Source organism: Peromyscus eremicus, chromosome 4, assembly GCF_949786415.1.
Source record: "Peromyscus eremicus chromosome 4, PerEre_H2_v1, whole genome shotgun sequence".
In the NCBI taxonomy this organism is placed as follows: domain Eukaryota; kingdom Metazoa; phylum Chordata; class Mammalia; order Rodentia; family Cricetidae; genus Peromyscus; species Peromyscus eremicus.
Genome location: NC_081419.1, coordinates 92,337,263 through 92,356,439, shown reverse-complemented (window position 1 = coordinate 92,356,439; position 19,177 = coordinate 92,337,263). Strand labels below are relative to the sequence as shown.

Genomic DNA, 19,177 nt, shown 5'->3' with positions numbered 1-19,177 from the left:
CAAATCATTTCATAAAGTATTGCATACCTTCTACCTAAACATTGTTCATAAACCAAGCCTAAGGGACACTTGCAACTTGTTCCCTCAGACCCAATTCCCAGCAGAGGGTGACAAGGCCATGCACAGGAGGCTCACTATCCCTCTCTTTATTTATAGGATTATTAAGGTACCTAGGTCATTTTCAGGCATAGCCTGATTTTAAAAATACTCACCGAGAAGGCTAGATGGTCTGTCGCCAAACCAAAATCACCTATTTTCACATGGTCATCAGAATCCAAAAAAATGTTGACAGGCTTCAGATCCCGGTGAATCATTCCCTGATGGAAGACAACCAAGAATCCAACAACTGCTTCCCACACAGAGTTTAACACTACATGGTTCCTAATTTTAAATGATGGCACCTGGAAGACACCTTCTTCTGTGGTCCACCTGTCCTAGATGTCTGGTCTCTGGAACGACCTCTGAGGGTCCTGTGACCTCCTCACTGGTGGTCCTAAGCAGGTCTTCCCAGGTTCCCTCCACCAGCTCCCCTCAGAGACTTCATATTACCTTTCCCTCTACTGCACCACCCTGCTTTCATCCCTCTCCTGGTACTTTCTTGGCACTACTTTTGCCCAGGGCACTCTGTTCCCCTTCTCTCCTTCTGATTGTGCCAACACCTACCTGTTCCACTTTTTCATGAGCCTTGCACACTAGCCTAACAATTGAGCTTATACCGCCAGCTCCTGGGAGGAGCTCAGTGATGGTATCCCAGGAATCCTGCTTTCTCCTCCTAAGGGCTCAGCATGCTTCCTCTTTCACTTAGAAGACGCTAAATGTAATCAGAACTCCTCCTCGTCAGATCTTTTACTATGATATAAAGGAACTTCCGGCTCTGAGAACAGGAGTCTCTCTCAAACATGGACTTGTCACATGCTTGTGTCTCTGTGTATGTAGTTGATGCACAGTGCTGGAGGCCCCAGCGACAGTCTGCAGATACTGAGCACATAGAGCACAGTCCCAGGACCCCAAGAAAGCACCACAGGGAAGAGTCTAAAGGCATCCATTAGAATTCCCTTTTGTTTTTCACCTTACAGATTATGTAGATTACAGTCCTGGTTTCTCAATATGAACAGGGCACACTATAAACATTTTGAAGTTCCAAAAAGTTAAGGCAAAGGGGAAAAAAACCTAACATATTTTCACTGTCTGATGCATTTAAAAATATAAAAGCTATTCTTAGTTCACAGGCCATAGAAGAACAGGTGTGAGTTAGATTTGACCCATGGGCCATCTTCAGTGTCTCCTACAGGAGTTGACACTGGTACTGTCCCTATCTTTTGGCACTTTGTTCTGTTATCTGCAAAAATATATTATTTCAGGCCAGCTAGATGGCTCAGCAGGCAAAGGTCCTTACCACCAAGCCCGATAACCTGAGTTTGATCCCTGGAATTCACATGGTAGAAAGAAAGAACATTGTCCTCTGGCCTCCATATGTGCATAGTCATTCACTGGCTCACACACATCCACACAAACAAACAAATACATGTAAATAAAGGTAAAAAGACTATGTCATCATCTCTATAGTTTCTTTCCTGGTTTTGTTTTGTATGCTGTTTTCTCCATTTTCCTATTTGATTTTTACTATGTTTATATAAGTAGGGGTTGGAGAGACAGTTCAGGAGGTACAGTGTTTTCTGTGCAAGTATGAGGACCTGAGTCCAGATACTAATCCCCACATAAAAGCTGCGGACAGAGGGTGGTAGACAAGCAGATCCCGAAAGCTGGCTGGCTAGCCAGATTAGCTGAAATGGCAAGCTTTATGTTCAGCAAGAGACCTTGTCCAAAAAAAAAAAAAAAAAAAAAAAAGAGAGCAATAGAAGACATCTGTCTTGTTTGTCTTATTTACTTTTCTATTGTTTTGACAAGACACCATGCCCTAGGCAGTTTACAGAAGGAAGATTTTATTTGGGCTTACAGTTTCAGAGGGTGAGTCCATGACAACATGGTGGGGAGTGTGGCAGCAGGCAGGCAGGCATGGTGCTGGAACAGTAGCTGAGAGCTTACATCCTGATCTACAAACTCCAAGGCAGAGAGTGCTAACCGGGAATGGCATCTTCACCACTCTGGAGTTCCACCTACCGGAGAGCAAGTATTCAAATATAGGAGCCTACGGGGGCTGTTTTCACTCAGCCTACAGTGTGTTGACCTCTGGCATCCACAAGTACATTTGTAGAGGAGCTTATCCCTAATCTCCACAACACATGCACAAACATTCATGCAACACACACACACACACACACACACACACAATTTATGTAAATAGAGTACATGGACATGGGATGTTACAAAGCTTACTTTCTCATGGATATAAGCTAATCCATCCAGAATCTCTCGAAAAAGCCTCCAAAGCCTGATGGTGTCTCGAAACAGTCCCTGGTCAATGGTGTCACGAAGAGTGCTCTTTTCACAGTACTCCATCTACAGAACAGAAGGAACAGGCAGGACACCTGATCACATGAAAGGTTTAGTATAAGAAGCATAACTTGCAGTCAATGCAACCACTCGTTAAAACTTGTACCAGGGATTTTAAGCAGTTTTGGAAAGAATTGTTTCTTTTTACGCTAAAAAACCAAAACAAACAAATAAGAGTATCATAAAAACAATCTTGAACAGGGAACGTAGCTCAGTGGTAGAGTGCAGTGCATTCTAAGTATGCATGAAGCTCTGGAGTCAATCCCCAGTACCCCAAACACTCCCTAAAACCCATAGAAGTAAAAATGTGTTTAATAGTGATATTAATAAGAACAGTACTGAAGAACGCATTGGGGCAAATAAATATAATATTAGCAGCTAATAAAACCTTTTCTCAAGCTGGGCAGTAGTGGTGCATGACTTTAATCCCAGCACTCGGGAAGCAGAGGCAGGCGGATCTCTGTGAGTTTGAGGCCAGCCTGGGTTACAGAGTGAGTTCCAGGAAAGGCTCCAAAGCTACACAGAGAAACCCTGTCTCAAAAAAACCTAAATAAATAAATAAATAAATAAATAAATAAATAAAATCCTTTTTTCCCAGTGGGATTGAACCCAGGACGTCTTGCATTCGAGGCAATTGTTCTACTTCTGAGCTATACCCCTAGCTCCTACTTAAAAAAAAAAAAAAATTCTCTATCTATCTATCTATCTATCTATCTATCTATCTATCTATCTATCTATCTATCTATTTGTCTGTCTGTCTGTCTATATCTCAGAGCATTGGCTGCTCTTCCAGAGGACCTGGGTTCAATTCCCAGCAACCACTTAGCAGCTCACAACTATCTGTAAATCTAGTTTCAGGGGATCTGACACCCTCACACAGACAGACATGTAGGCAAAACATCAATGTAAATAAATAAATAAATAAAGCTGCTTATTTTAGAAAGGTTTTACTTGTTTAAAATTCTTGTCACATATATGAAAATTGAGATTGCAATAAAATGTTATTACATTACAAGATTACTTCCAATCTCAAATTTCCAAGAATAGCTAATTAGCCTAATGATGTCCTTGGCTTTATTTGTATACGAATAACAAATACTCTTTGAATCTAGAGAAAAACATTATACCTATGGAAATATTCAAGCAGGGGCTCTGCTTCACCGCCCCCCCCCCCTTGGGTGTATTAAGAGAGAAAACAATGGAGCATCGTTTAAGACTTAGTCAATGTGTGAAACCAGCTTCTGGTTCCGGCCAGGGCCAGAGTGTGAAACTCCTCATGCAGAATGTTGCACTGTTTCACAGGTCAGCCTCATCTCATCTGCAGTCACTTCTGGCACATTCTGAATCAGCCTCCAGGCCTTATTCAGGACCTCCCCAAGCTCCCATGAGTCCCACTCACTTCACATGGTTGGTTGTTTAGCGAATGGACACAGGCAGACAGTTAAGGCATGCTACTCTTGCATTTATGGGATTCAGACATGGGTATAAGCACTTCATCTTATGAGGCACAAAAGACTAAAGAATCTCATCTGAGCTCATACAGTGGTGACAGGTAGATCTAGGATGTGAACATGCACAGCCTGGGTCCAGAGCTGCCCCCAGGTGTCTCCTGATAACACTGTGGAAAAAGAAAAAATGAGTTCAAGGCTGGGGGACCCAGAGAGGCTTCCAGGCTATAACTTTCCTGGCTAGTTAATCTTTGGCAATGCCACTCAGCCCCTTTCTGTCCATTACCTTGTGGTACATCATAAAACACTGCCAAGCAAAAATGAGAGGTGCCACATCACCAAGCTGTCCACCAGGGTCTCACCTGGATATAAAGGTAGTGCACAGCACCAGTTGTCACTGATGGCTCAATTTCATGACATCTGTCCTTCTCATTGCATTCTTCAGCCTGAATCAAGAGGAACACAGGAACTCAAACTGAGGGCCAAGTTCAACAAGAGCATCCCCACCGTCAAGAACTTGTATCTGGGACCCCAACTTCACCCCTGGGCATGGCTTCCTATTGCTTTGAGGGACATCAGCAGAGCAGAACACAACCACTGTCCTTTAGAAGCCTGGAGCACTTCTACCAGAAATTCAGCCTAGCTTACAGACCTGCTAGTACACAGAAAAGGGGGAACAGGTAAGATGTGCAATAGCAGAAAGTCTTCTGCTCAAGTCCTACCACTGAAGGCCTAAGGATAGGAGGGGCAGAATGAATACAGGGCCCAGTATGAACAGGCTGTCTTCCTTTGGTGGGATTCAAAGAAAGCAGTTTAGAGAATATTGTTGCCCTTGGGGTCACACTCCTGAACAACTACTTAGCTGCTACAACGTGTCTTCCAGAAGTAACTTTCTTTCTAATGCATGACACCTTAAAAAAAAACAAAGAGTCTTTTCCGGGGTTAGAGAGCCTGGAAAAAGGTTAATGGCTCAATGCTTACTGCTCTAGCACAGGACCTGGGTTCTGTTCCCAGCACCAACATCAGGCAGCTCACAGGGGAGTCAGGGCCCTACAGCCTTCCATGGGGGAGCCGCACTCATACCGTGTGCATAACCTCAAACAGAACACATACAAATGCATTAAAAATATTTTTACAGTTTTTTCCTCTTGACAGACATATTTAAATACTTTTAACCCCCAGTAGGGAAAAAAGTATGTTAGTTTCTTTTTGATTTACAGGGGTTTTATTAGATTTTATTTTTCTATTTTTAGTTATATCTATGTGTGCATGCCTATGTACGGGTGTGTACATGTAAGTGCAAGGGCTCATGGAGGCTAGAAGAGGTCGTGGGATTTCCTGAAGCTGGAGAGCCAGGCAGCTGTGAGCCACCAGGCATGAGTGCTGGGAACCAATTCTCTGTAGAGCACTATGTGCTCTTAACTGCTCTCTGGCCCCCTGACTCCAGTTTTTATGAGGAGGGATGTTTTTCAATATTTTCCCTTTGCAAAGAAAAATAAAAAGTTCTGCTCTTGAAATAACCGGATTCAACTACTGAATGACTTATATTCTCTGGAGAGCATCTACGAAGATGATTCATCTCTTGGGGTTTCTACCCGCCAATCAGAATATTCGTGGGATGTTGTCTTTAACTGAGCCAAACCAGAAGCATAAATTTGATGCTCTTAATAATTAAATGCACAACTAACACTAAAAGCAAGTATAATTTTTGCTTTAGCAGTTTAGATTATTTATGCTATTATTGTAGCTAAATTTATAATTAAAAAATGAAAACAAGAGGATCTTAAGTGATTTTTAATTGACAAGTACTTATTAAAAACATACTGGCTAATTCATTCAAATCTTCAAATCAACTGAACTGTGTATCTAACAGGGTCTACATGTTTACATCCTGTGAGAACTCATAAATGCTGGTGGTTATCCTTTTATCAAGTAATAAAGTTATCACAGGCCACATCTAGTTACAGAACATTTATTCTTCTGAATCTACAAAGGACAGCCCACTGGTTTTACTCTGAGCTCTTAGGCATCAGCCTAGAGCCCTGCAGCCTGACCGGAGAAGAAAGCAGGGATACATGGGATCTAAGGTGTACAGAGTGTCTGTTGTCAAGCTTTTAAAACCATGAGCTATGGAGAAATGTGTTTTACACACCTACTACACATGCTCACAAGAGACAGTTCTTTAAAAAAGATTTCATTTGTGTGTGTGTGTGTGTGTGTGTGTGTGTGTGTGTGTGTGTAAACATCTGGAACTGGAGTTATAGACAGCTGTGAACTTCCTTTTCAAGGATATTTCTTGCTCTCAACCACTGAGCCAACTCTCCAGCCCCCAGAAAGGACATATTCTATCAAGAAAATTTACTTTTACTAAAAGTAAGATGAATTCTGGTATTCTCTCCTCTTGTCCACAACATCAGAAATAAAATAAGGCTGGCTGTGATCTTTTAAATGAACTCATCAAACATTACAGGATCATGCTGTATAGTTAAAACCCTGTTCCAGAAGATGGTTTATCAAAGTGCGAATCAAGATGAACTGATGTGGGGAGACCAGGCTAACTCCATGATGAGACCAGTTAATCTGCATTCCATCCTCATCCTCAAACATAGGAAGCATTTCTCAATCCTCTATGAAGCTTAAAACAAAAATATTTCTAAAATGTATTTTATTTATTTGTATGTACGTGTGCCTGCTTGAGTTTATGTTCACCATGTGTATGCAGATGCCTGTAGAGGCCAGATGACATTGGATCCCCTGGGACTGGAGTTACAGGTGGTTGTGAGCCACCATGTGGGTGCTAGGAACCAAGCTCAGGGCAGCAAGAGCCATTCAGTGCTTTTACCTGCTAAGCCATCTCTCTAGACCCTCTGTGATATAGTGTGTCAATTTTTTCTCTTTTATATGTCAGTATAAAACTTATGATAAATTTATATATGTATATATCAGTATAAATTGAAGAAGATTTTAAATGAGTGGGTGTGTTTTAAAACTGATATTCACATACCAGATTAATGCTCTGGCATTCGGCCTGATGTTTCTAACATCAAATGTCATTTCCTTATACACCTGCTCTGAGTAAAAGCAGGTGACTTCCACTTCCATATTTACCTGGTTCTGACTTTTACTGTTTTCGTCTTCATTGTCAAAGATGATGTCACTGTCAGAATCTGAAGCAGGTCTTAAGAAAAAGAAATAAGAAATGTTAAAGAAACGAAAAAAAAAAAAAGCTAATATTCTTTTTAGTTCGCCAGAACACCAAAGAAGCTAGAGCATTATACCATGTGGTGGTCTGAAAGAGAACGGCCTCCATCAGCTCACTGATTTGAAAGCTTCGTCTCCAGTTGTGGATGAGGAGGTATGGCCTTCTTGGAGGAGGTGTGGCACTGAGGGTAGGCTTTCAGGTCTGTCAGTCTGTTTCTCTTTGTCTGTGAATCATGCCCACCTGCCTGCTGCCTATGGCCAAGCTTCCCACCAACATGGAAATGGACTAATTCTCTCAAACCATAAGCAAGCCCCTAATTAAATGCTTTCTTTTATAAGTTCTTTGGTTATGGCGTCTCTTCACAGCAATAGAACAGTGACTAAGACACACCATGACTCTGCAGCATCAATACAGATTGGGCCATTGGCTTCTCTTTTCTGTTACTCAAACTCAGATCTTTTATTTATTTTATTTAAAAAAATCGTTATTTTATGTGTATGGGTCTGTGCATCATATGTATGCAGTGCCTGCAGAGGCCAGAAGGGGGCATCAGATTCCCCCTGGGGCTGGCGTCAGAGACGGTTTTGAGCCTTGCTGAGCATTGAACTCAAGTCATCTGGAAGAGCAAAAAGCACTCTTAACCACTGAGCAATCTCTCCAGCTCCCAACAAAGAACTCTTTAAAAAGTAGCTATATTGTTTCTCAAAGTAATTAATTGCTAAAATAAACTGTATCCAACTGAGTACAGCAAAGTACATCCCTAAGGCAAATGCCCTTGGGCCATAATTACGGGTCTCAAGGGCAGTTAGGACTACATAAGGACTCTAAGACTCTTAAACGGTCCACGGAGTTGGAACCTGTGATTTAAAGCAGTGCCCTCTCACAAATTCTCTTAAATCTATCAAGATAAGTACTGGAAATCACTTCTGCTTTCTCCTGGCCTTGGGGTGGGAAATCTTTAAAATTCCTGTGGGTTGCATTTGGCTACTCTCTGAAAGAGGTTTCCACCAGCTTGCTTCTTTCTTGTTCCTCTGGCGTGGGCTTGTTGGGTTAGGCATCAGGGTCCCCTACTGCTAGCACTTACAGGAAGGACTGCGAGAAGACGCCATCGTGCTCATCCTCATCCTCTTCATCGCTGCTGGAGCCCGGGCCGGTGACAGGGAAGCGGGCGCTGCTGGAGCGCTCTGCGGATGTGCTCCACTCCACAGAGCTGCTGAGGATGGGTGGCGGTGCTGCGGCCTCCACGCTGCCCAGCTCCTCTGTGTCGCCTGCTGCTTTCCCGCAGGCGGCTGGGCTGTCCTGGGCCTGGGGTCTGCAGTCCGGGGGTGGTGTCCCGGGCACCACAGGGCGCTCATGCCGCTCGATCCAGGCGTTGTAGTAGCGCACAATGTTCTCATGGTGCAGGCGCGACAGCAGCGTCACTTCGCCCTTGATCCTGCGGAAGTGCCTGCTGGCGGGGTTGATTGGGATGCGCTTCACTGCATAGCAGCAGCCGTCCAGCTTGTTTTGCACCTGCCCAGCAGTAGGGGACAGGACCTTGTCAGATTTGTGGCCCAGGACCTTGCACATTGGCATTTAGACTGGCATTTACACGGCCCAGCCCCGTTAGTTCTTCCCCAGGAAAATCTGGAATTCTGAGAACCCACAATAATAGCTGAGAGCCACAAGGCTTGAATTCAAACCAAGGAAAGCCTTGGTTACCCCCAAACTAGGGGAAACGCTCAAGGCATCCAGATTGGTGGTGGTGGTGGTGGTGGTGGTGGTGGTGGTGGTGGTGGTGGTGTCGGTCCGCTGGGCGACACTGGTCCGCCTCCTTGTTTCCTTCCCTTTCTCCTCGCCCTCCCTTTTCTCCATCTTTTGAGGACAGGATCTCACTATGTAGCCAGGGCTGGAACTTGACATCCCCCTGCTTCAGAGCTGGGATTAATGGAATATATATAACCTCTGTTTTAATCACTACTTTTCTTTCTTTTTTAGGCAGGGTCTCCTATAGCACAGGCTGGACTCAAACTTCCTATTCAGATAGGCTAACCTTAGACTCTGTAATCTGCTGCCTCCACCTTTTGAATGGAGCACCATGCCTATCTCAATAATTTATTTCTTTATTGATAAGTGGAACATTTTCTTTTCTTTAAAAAATTTAGGCTAACATTAAATAATGAGTTCCATTAATTAATTTTCATGACATTACTTCCCTTTTCTTCTCATAACTGCTAAATAAATATCAAAATACATTTTCGTTTTAAAGTAAAATTAATTTTCTAAAGCCAGTGTAAGTTTTCATCTGATGATTTTATTTTCTTAAAACTTAAAGTTTTAAGTTTTAAAACTAAGGATGAATGAAACTCCAGAAATGTTAACAAACCTAAAATAAAATGCTAATTATTTTACAAAGAATGTATAAGGCCATGTAAATGTGGGAGAGACACTCAGTTTTCTTTCATTACTGGCCTGAATGGGGTCACTGAGGAGATAAGAACACAGGGAGGAAGAACACTGTACCAGCCCTAGAGGGACATGCTTAACCAACAGCAGCGATGACCATTTATGCACGTGCCGCCCACTGATGTTGTCACCCAACTAAGATTCAAAACTATGCTTATAAAATAAGACAATAAAGATAGGAGCACAATGAATCCACAGAAAAAGTCTCAAAGGCCAGTGTGCTTACAGACCATCCCTATCCTGAGGTTTTCACTGGCCTGACTGAATTAACTATACCAGTTTTCCTTCTCCTTTACCTAAGACCTGATACATTAAACCCAGCAGCTCACTGTCCAAATGAACAAGTGCACAAATGGTGAGGAGCCAGCTGCTGAACACACCCGACTGTGAAGCCGACTGCACTACTCAGACGGCAATGTGGGGGCGGGTGGGAGAGCCAACAGGAGGAAGACACCCTGCCACAGCAGCTCACTAACTGTCTTTAAGAACATGTAAATATTCGAGGCCAGCCTGGGCTACCAAGTGAGTTCCAGGAAAGGCGCAAAGCTACACAGAGAAACCCTGTCTTGAAAAACCAAAAAAAAAAAGAACATGTAAATAAGGAAAGTTACAAGGGACCCAGTCCAGAAAGAAAAGAAAGAAGTGAAGTTTAACAAGCTACATCCACATTGTTTTAAATTCAAGAATCTAAAAAAGACGTGTATGGAGTTTAATAAAAAGACACCGAATTAAACGCTGCCTAGAACCGTGAGCTTTCTTGTGGGATGCCTGCCTTGCTGAAGGCGGCCCCTCTTTTGCTGTGGGGAAATTGTTTTGGTTGAGACTATTCTGCAGTAAGAGTGGTGCTTCCAAGCCAGGTGTGGCAGCACGTTTCTGTAATCCCAACCCTTGGGAGGTGGAGGCAAGAGGACCGGGGTTCAAGGTCATTCTTGGCCACACAGAATTTGAGCACAGCCTACACTACATAATACTCTGTCTCAAAAACTTGCATGGGATCCAGCTGATTTAGTAGAGTGCTTGCCAAACATGCAAACCCTGGGTTTGACCCCCAGCACGGCCTGAAACACAGGGAGGTAATGGCCTGAAACCCCAGCACTCAGGTGTTCAGCAGGAGGATGAGAAGTTCAAGGTCATCTTCTGCCACATTGTGAGTTGAGGCCAGCCAAGGCTGCAGGAAACCTTGTCTCAAAACAAGCAAGCAAACAAACAAAAAACAACCACAACCCAACAAAACAAAACAACATTTCCCACCCCTCCAAAGCCAGATAGAAGTCAACCAACAAACAAGAGCGACACCTTCCTCCTCATTCTCTCAGAATCAAACACACCTATGTCCCACCACTAGAGGTCACCTTCATATGTAAAAGATGGCATGTACCTCAGCTGTTCTTCATACATTTCAATCTGTATCGTCTATGGTTTGCAACATACTTAAATTATGTAAGAACAGCAGAGGCCTCTTCCTACATTCACATAATAAAATTTGCCTCAGACCAGAATGAAGCACCCTAACAGCAGCACACCTTAAAACACGCCATTAATTTCCCATCTTTGTAAGCTAGAAAATGAGAGCCATCAAGACCATCTCCCAGTGTGAATGCCATCTCTGTTCTAACTTTGGAACCCTTTTCTCCATGGCAACTCCACCAAAAGTGGGGGGAAGTGGAAAGGACAATTCCCTTCCTGAACTAAAGCACACCAAAATGTTCTTCACGCAGAGATCTTGACCACTCAGGATGCTTATAATCATGTGTTTTTCACGTCATTGTTCTGAGCCAACCAAGGACACAGGAACAGTGCATTCTCAATGCATCCAGTGTAACATTAAAGCAAGCTTTAGCACCGGGAGGTGGAGGTGCTCACAGCTTCAAAGTCTTACTCACTTTCCTTTCCGCTCTCAAAATGGAAACCAAGCCTGGGAGGCCATGGAAATGAAAGAGAAGGGCTTTAAGGGGGAGTGGGGACAACTCTGTCACACCTTGATGACGGCTCCAAAAGCTCCTTTCCCTAGAAGTTGTAATTCTTCAAACTCAATGAAGTATCGGGAAAACTGTCTCTGGGTCTCACTGAAGAACGAAGCGCTGGGCAGCTGGTTGCTGGGAATGACGGTCTCAATATAATCTTGTCCTCCTGAATCTAAGATGAAACAAAAGCATTAGAAATACAGGAAGACTGGGCCAGAGAGATAGCTCAGTGGTTAAGGGCCCATACCACTTTTACAGCAGACTGGAGTTTGGTTCTCAGCACCCACGATGGGCAGCTCACAACTGTCTGTAACTCCAGCTCCAGGGAATCTGATGCCCTCTTCTGGATTCTCTGGGCACTACATCTACATGTGTATATACCCACCCACCCACATACACTTAATTAAGAATAAAATAAAAAAATACAGGCAGTTCACAGAATCCAACAATGTAAGCATGAGAGGAAGGGGCCCCAACTAGTCATCTGAAAAAGCACTTCTTGTAGTCTGACATCTTTTCTCACCTTGTAATCGTTAAAGTAGGCAGGATATATAGTCAGCCCATTGTATAGGAGAGGGTACCAGGGATGGAGAGGAAGAGACTGAACTAGACAGCCAGAACCCAAACTCAGGTCTCTTGGTCCATCCCAAGCTCTAAGGTTATATGGCTATGAGTAACACAGCAAGATGAGGATGTCCACTCCAGCAACAGGAGCTGAAGAACCAGGGTCACAAAGCAGTCCTGTGCACACAAGGCCTGCACAGAACGGGTTGTGTAGCCTGGCACTGGTAAAAGAAATAATCCATGCAAACGTTCTCACCTTCAGGCTTTGCGTTTTCATAATAATAATAATAAAAAAAAGGATGATAGTCAAGTACAGTAGGGCATGCCTGTAACCTTAGTACTCAGGAGACGGAAGCATCAAGACCAAGAGGTCTAGCCTGAACTACATAGTGGGACCCTATGAAAACAAACAAACAAGCGGAAAGGCAGGCAGGCAGGCAGGCAGGCAGGCAGGCAGAACTCACCTTCAGGACTCTGCTCCACTAAGGGCATTTTTGGCTGAGGGTTTATAAAGCTGTGTTTCAGCAACTGCTGAGGGCTCCATCTTTCCTTGTCGTCCAGGCAGACACACCTCAGTGGGGGAGGGAGAATCTCAGCAGTGCATAATATAAACGCCTTCCTAGTTCATCTACCCCATTCAACTATGGTCTGCTTTCCTTTTTAAATACACACTAGCAAATTCACGTTAATTATGGGGCAAAATGTCCTTAAAAGTGAATTTAAATGAGTAAACACCATTTCAGGGTTTGCATGTCCCACAGCAGATTGGATGTAAGTAGAAAATGAGAAAAAAAGAAACTGGACAAAAGAACTGCATTGTGCCAACGACAGCGGCATGGAGTGACTTGAAATGCTCTCAGACCACAGATGCCAGCTTTGGATTTTCACGTCCATTAGCAGCTTGGTCACTTGCCCTGTTGAACTAAGCCTGCTGGGGACCAGGCGTAAATTAAGTTTTCCAAAGAGAACAACCAGATGCTGATGAACCTGAAATACACTGAGCAGCATTGTTGAAAAGTCCCACATTTCACCACACACCTTCAATATCCATTCCTTGAGCTCACATCCTTAGCATTTGATGTTCTAACAAGTCAGTTTTGTTTTCCTTTGGATGAATCCAAAAAGCCATACCAGGAATTCTCAAAGTGGGATCCCTGACCACATCTGACTCTGCTTAAAGTGACATATTTTAAAGAATCAATTGTCATTGTAAGTTCCAGCTTTAGAACATACATATACGAAGTAATAATGGTAGCTATCATGAAGGATAACTTAGTTTTTATGTCGTAGCATGAAGAGGTAAAACACTAGTTTATACCTGGAAAGGGCAAGAGAACATCATTTGTATAAGATTATATTTTCTGCTACATTTAAAATAAATTTCAATTATACCAGTAAGAGAAAATTCTTGCAAATATTAAAAATATTATTCAAAAATTATAAAGTATTTTATTTTACTTTTGAGACAGGGTCTCACTATGTAACTCACTATGACCTGGAACTGACTCTGTAGACCAGGCTGGCCTAGAACTCGGAGTTCTGCCTGCCTCTGCCTCCGGAATACTGAGATTAAAAGTGTGCACCACCACACCTGGCCTTACTTTATTTCCAGATTTATTTTGATTTTATGAATATGATTCTTTTTTGCCTACATGTAAATATGTGCACCATGTGAGAAGTTACAAGGGTGCCGGGTCCCCTGGAACTGGAGTATGGATAGTTGTGAACCACCATGTGAGTCTTGGAACCATTTCAAGTTCTCTGTAAGAGCACCAAGTGCTCTCAAATGCTCAGCTCTCTCGCACCCTTACTGCACATCTGAGACAGGGCTCTACTGTACTTTCCAGGTCGGCCTTGAATTTGCAGTCTTCTTTCCTCATTCTCCCAAGTAAGATACAGGCATGTGCCACCCACATCCGACAAAAAAAGAAAAAAAGAAAAAAAAAAAAAAGCTAGTCTTGTAGGGCATGGTGCACACCTCTAATCCAAGCACTTGGGAGGCAGAGCAGGAGAATCTCTGTGAGTTCAAGGCCAGCCTGGTCTACACAGCAAGTTACAGGCCAGTTAGAAATATAAAGTGAGACTCTGTCTCAAAAAAAAACAAACAAAAACAAAAAACGAAGTTCTTGCCTCTGATTTCTCCTTCCTCTTAATCTCTTAATGTGCATTACTGTAGACCCTTTCCTATCGATTTCCTTATATAAATGCAGAACCACCCAAGCATGATGCTGTCGAGATTATTGAAGCTTTTAGACAACATTATCTTGTACATATCAGTTTTTAACTTGCAAGTGGCCTTTTTAGCCAAGTGTCAGTAAAGATCCTTCCAAACGCCTATGTCAGTTTGGACCTACTGGAATTAATTTGTATATTCTCCTAGTTCTGTTGGGGTTATTTCCAGGTTTACACACTCAGTGTACTGATCATCCCTACACACACTGTTCTAAGTGCACTATCTACCCTAAGTCCACCTTGACATCAATGTGACTGACACAGCACATCTGGATCAGAAAAGGTTTAGAGCTTGCTGAGAGCGAACTGCGCTTTTCAGTGGCTCTCACTTGAAAATGTTACAGTCTCGGAATCAATCATTTTGGCAGTTTGGTGGCTACCAGCAGCAGAGGCAACGCTAGCTCCAGCTTTGAAACCAGAAGGGATGCAGGCCTGGAACCTTCTACAGCTCCCACTGCTGAGGTGGTGAGAGATATAGCACTGACTGAGCAGGGGCCTGTGGCAGCTCTTCTAGGTGTCAACTCACTGAACCCCAGAAACAGCCAGGGAACTACCAGAATTTATTCTCCTACTGCTGGGATTGTTACCAGTTACTTACACAAACACACACACACACACACACACACACACACACACACACACACCCCTCCCCCATGCTGTGTTAGATTTCTGAAGAACACTACTCAACTCTCTCTCAACTGTGACATTAATGTGACTGATGTGACAACAGATGTGGATCAGAAAAAGTTTAAAGCTACTGAGAAGGACTTGTATTTTCAGATATGCAGAGCTACCAGGATCTTGTTGGTGGGACCCGATCCGCTATCTGGCTCCAGCTCCTGAGCTCTTACCCGCCTCACAGCTGACTGGGGTGGAGAGCAAAGCTAATGACCCCACACCCCAACTGCTATCCACCCCAACCAAGCAGTCCCTCAGAGCCCTCCCAGAAGACAGGAGCACACACGGCACCTCAGGTGACAGCTCTGCTAAGAGAGTCAGAATAAACCTCAGACCTCAACTTCAGAAGTGACAGAGGAGCTGCTTCTATAAGGGGGACCACAGAGTTCAACCCTCCGACCCACTGCTTGCTACTGAGGTGAAGACGCCTTTAGCGTAAACCTCCTGTGTCGTTTTTGAATCCATTTGTGCCGCCCTTGACTGAAACACTCCTGACCAGCAGCAGACAGGAGGAGAGGGATCAAGGTGACATGGGCAAGATGGAAGTAAGATTTTCCACTAGGAACTCAACATCCCATCGGCCAATGCGGCTACCTTCATTGTGGAGTGCATTTAAATACATGGTTTTACAAGTTCTATTTCATTTAAAAGAAATAAGAGATTTCTCTAGAAATGGTAAGTTTATATACTTTAAGGAGAGAATGTTGCATACAGAATCAAAGTTGGCCCCTTTCCTCACAGGAATGACTGACTGTGGCTACTTTTTGTGACACATCAACACCCTTGTTTAAATGCTACCTGTTGCTTGATAACAGGGCACAGCATGAGCATGCGTCATCAGGTGGTTTATAGAGCGTGCTGCATAAATGAACACAGCTCCAATGTCACATTCAGTCTATGTGGCCGCCGTCACCTGTGCAGAACATCACTGACAGACCCTGACGTGTGCAAGATGCTCAAATTCAGGGACTTCCATACTAGTGACCAGCAAGCTAGAGAGTGACAAGAGGTCACTATGGGTCAGGTCAACTGGAGATGGGCAAAGAGAAATGTGAAGGCCAGAGAAAAGAATGCAGAGATAGCCGGGCGGTGGTGGCACACCCTTTAAATCCAGCACTCGGGAGGCAGAGCCAGGCGGATCTCTGTGAGTTTGAGGCCAGCCTGGTCTACAGAGTGAGATCCAGGACAGCCAGGGCTACACAGAGAAACCCTGTCTCGGAAAAAAAAAAAAAAAAAAAAAGAATGCAGAGAGATGAAGTGAGCCAAAGTGAATGGCTAGGCAAACAAAGGTGAGAACCAGGAGAGTGTGGGGAAGGGAGAAGCTGCTGCAGGAGGCTGGACCAGGGGAGTGCTGGACAACCCACGCTGAAGGGCACTCCTCCTCTGTGAGAAGGTAGCACTGGCTTAGACTGAGAACAGTTAGGGTTAGGGTAGAAAACACGGCGGGGGATGACCGGGACAAATACTCTAGGTCCGAGGAAAGCTTCTGCAGTAAGGATCCTCTCCAGCTAGACAGAGCCTGGCTTTGGGCCAGTGAGACGGCAGTGGGAGAAAGTGCTTGCCCCACAAGCCTGATGATTTGACAACCTGAGTTCGATCCCTAGAGCCACCGTGGAAGGACAGAGCAGACTCCAGATAGTTGTTCCCTGACCTCCACATGTAATGTCAGTGAGTTCTTGTACTCAAAGATGGGACACACAGACACAGAGAGACAGACAGACAGACACACACACACACACACACACACACACACTTTTTAAAGCTGGCTTTGTAATGATTATGTACCTGTGAGTCACAAATACGGATAATCCTCTGGCTGACACAGGCGGCCCTTTGATCCTCTGACCTGGCTGAGGGAGACAGCCACTGGAGAGGAGTAGTCAGGAAGAAAGAGGGCAGAACCAGACTTCTCAACTGGTTTCCTGAGGCCTCCTCCTTGGTCCCTTAGGATTCAGCAGCAAAGTGGACGGAGAAGGTCTATCATATGAACACCCAGGGCGTCTCTCACTACTGCCAACCCTTGTGCGACAGACAGGATTGGGGAAAAATTCTAGAGTATTCCAGGCCGTCTCCCCAAAATAGTTTGAGAATCAATTATTAAACTCAAGTGGGTTTAGGAGAATGTGGAAGACCGTGACGAGGAAACAGAACACGCGAGCCCGGGAAAAGAGTTCACCCTGGCTCCTCTCCTCAAGTCTCAGCTTCCCATTCCTTGGACGCACAGAAGAAAAGTGTAACTGAGCAGTCAGTGATACTCACTTCTTCAGGAAATCTTGGAAGTCAGCTGGTAAGTCAGTGGGGATGGTCACGGGGTACTCCCCACACTCCTGTCCTTGGCTCAGGGACAGCAGCAGAAGGCCAAGACGCCACACATCCCCTTTCTTTCCTGTTTTATAAGGCAGGGCACTGTCACTAAATCGAACCCGAGTTTGCTCAAAAACATCCTCCTTGCAAATGTCTGCCAGACGCTTAGAGATGCTGTAGTCCGTTATCTTTACAGTGCCCTCGGCATCTACCAGGACACTGGATGCGCTCAGAACCTTGTGCACCACGGAGTTGCTGTGCAGGTAATCCAGGCCTGCCAGGAGCTGAGCTGTGTACTTGCGCAGCTGATGCACAGGGATTGGGCCCGAGTGGCTCAGGTGTGCAGCAAGAGAGATCCCACTGACGTGCTCTGCCAAGATGTCTACCACGATGGAGTCCTCCTGCTCTCTGGAGTTCATTGCAAAGTAGCGTACGATATTTGGATGGCTCAGTTTCACCAGGGAGCTGAATTCTGTTTCTGCTCCTTGAATCTGAGAAGATTATTACGCAAATGGCATTAACTTGTGTTTCACTACAAAATTAAGGAGTGAGATAGAAAATATACTTTCAAAGACAGGAAAACAAGATGCCATGACCTGAATCTTCCCCTAAACTGGTGAATCAAGCTGATAATTTAGCTAATTATTAACTTCAATGTCAAAACTGAGTGTCCAAATACCATAAAAATTGCTGAGGGGCTTTTAAAATCAATTTTATTTTTATTTTTGGATGATATGGCTAGCAGAAAAAAAAAAAGAAAGAAAAGAAACATCATCATATCTAAGATAGCACTTTCTGGTTATACTAAGGTTATCATAAAAAATTTAAAATCTCAGCAGTAGAGCATCTATCCAGCAGGCAGGAGACCTTAAATTTAATTCCCAGCACTGCAAAAAGGAAATATATATATCTTCCCACTGTGGTGGTTTGAAATAAAATGGCCCCCAAAGGGATGGCACTAGAAGGAGGCGTGGCCTTGTTGGAGGAAGTGTGTCACTGTGGGGGCGGGCTTTGAGGTCTCTTTTTCTCAAGTTTCCCTCAGTGTGACAGGCAGTTGACTTCCTGCTGCCTGCAAGCTGTAGCATTCTCAGCTCCAGCACCATGTCTGCCTGCTTGCTGCCGTGCACCCCTTCATGATCATAAAAAACTGAACCTCTCAAACTGTAAGTGAGCCACCTCAATTAAGCGTTTTCTTTATAAGAGTTGCTGTGGTCATGGTGTCTCTTCACAGCAATAGTAAACCCAAACTAAAACACAAAGGGGAAAAAATACTCAAACTTATTTATATGATCACCATCCAAAAGTAACTACTGATTTTGGTGTGCTTCAGAATTCTCCTGCTTTGGTTGTTTACTAACCTCTTCATTAAGTAAAGACAACATACAATATTAAATGCTACCCTGAGTTCAGCATCATATACGCATGTAAAATTCTTTTCTCATTCCCAGCACTGCACAAAAACAAAAGAAAACCTTGAACCCTCAAAATTCAGGTTTTTTTTTTTGTTTGTTTTTTGTTTTTTGTTTTTCGAGACAGGGTTTCTCTGTGTAGCTTTGCACTTTTTCTGGAACTTGCTTTGTAGACCAGGCTGGCCTCGAACTCATAGAGATCCACCTGGCTCTGCCTCCCGAGTGCTGGGATTAAAGGCGTGCGCCACCACCACCCGGCCTCAAAATTCAGTTTTAAAGCAGCATTTTAAAAGAGCAAAAAAATAATAAGTGATTGTAAACGGCACAACTATGAAGAGGAAATTGACCTCAGCCAGGCCGAAGTCACAGGGGCTGAGACAGGAGGGCATGTGGCTGTGCCAGGGTAGAGGCGGGAGCAGGGCTGAGGCCTGACGGAGGTGTGGCTCTCCCAAGGTCCTCACACTCTGTGGACCATCT

At 44.1% G+C, this 19,177-nt stretch overlaps 1 protein-coding gene across 1 annotated transcript in view; it reads right to left on the bottom strand.

Moving 5' to 3' along the window:
- Window positions 1–19,177, bottom strand: part of Eif2ak4 (eukaryotic translation initiation factor 2 alpha kinase 4) — a 95,200-nt gene that overhangs the window by 40,440 nt on the left and 35,583 nt on the right. Inside the window, exons 9-16 of the mRNA XM_059261132.1 lie at window positions 17,247–17,782; window positions 12,542–12,648; window positions 11,528–11,685; window positions 8,189–8,616; window positions 7,011–7,080; window positions 4,265–4,348; window positions 2,338–2,460; window positions 213–317 (exon numbers count right to left, since the gene is read on the bottom strand). Coding sequence (XP_059117115.1) covers window positions 213–317; window positions 2,338–2,460; window positions 4,265–4,348; window positions 7,011–7,080; window positions 8,189–8,616; window positions 11,528–11,685; window positions 12,542–12,648; window positions 17,247–17,782 — 1,611 coding nt within the window. The remainder of the gene's footprint in view (window positions 1–212; window positions 318–2,337; window positions 2,461–4,264; window positions 4,349–7,010; window positions 7,081–8,188; window positions 8,617–11,527; window positions 11,686–12,541; window positions 12,649–17,246; window positions 17,783–19,177) is intronic.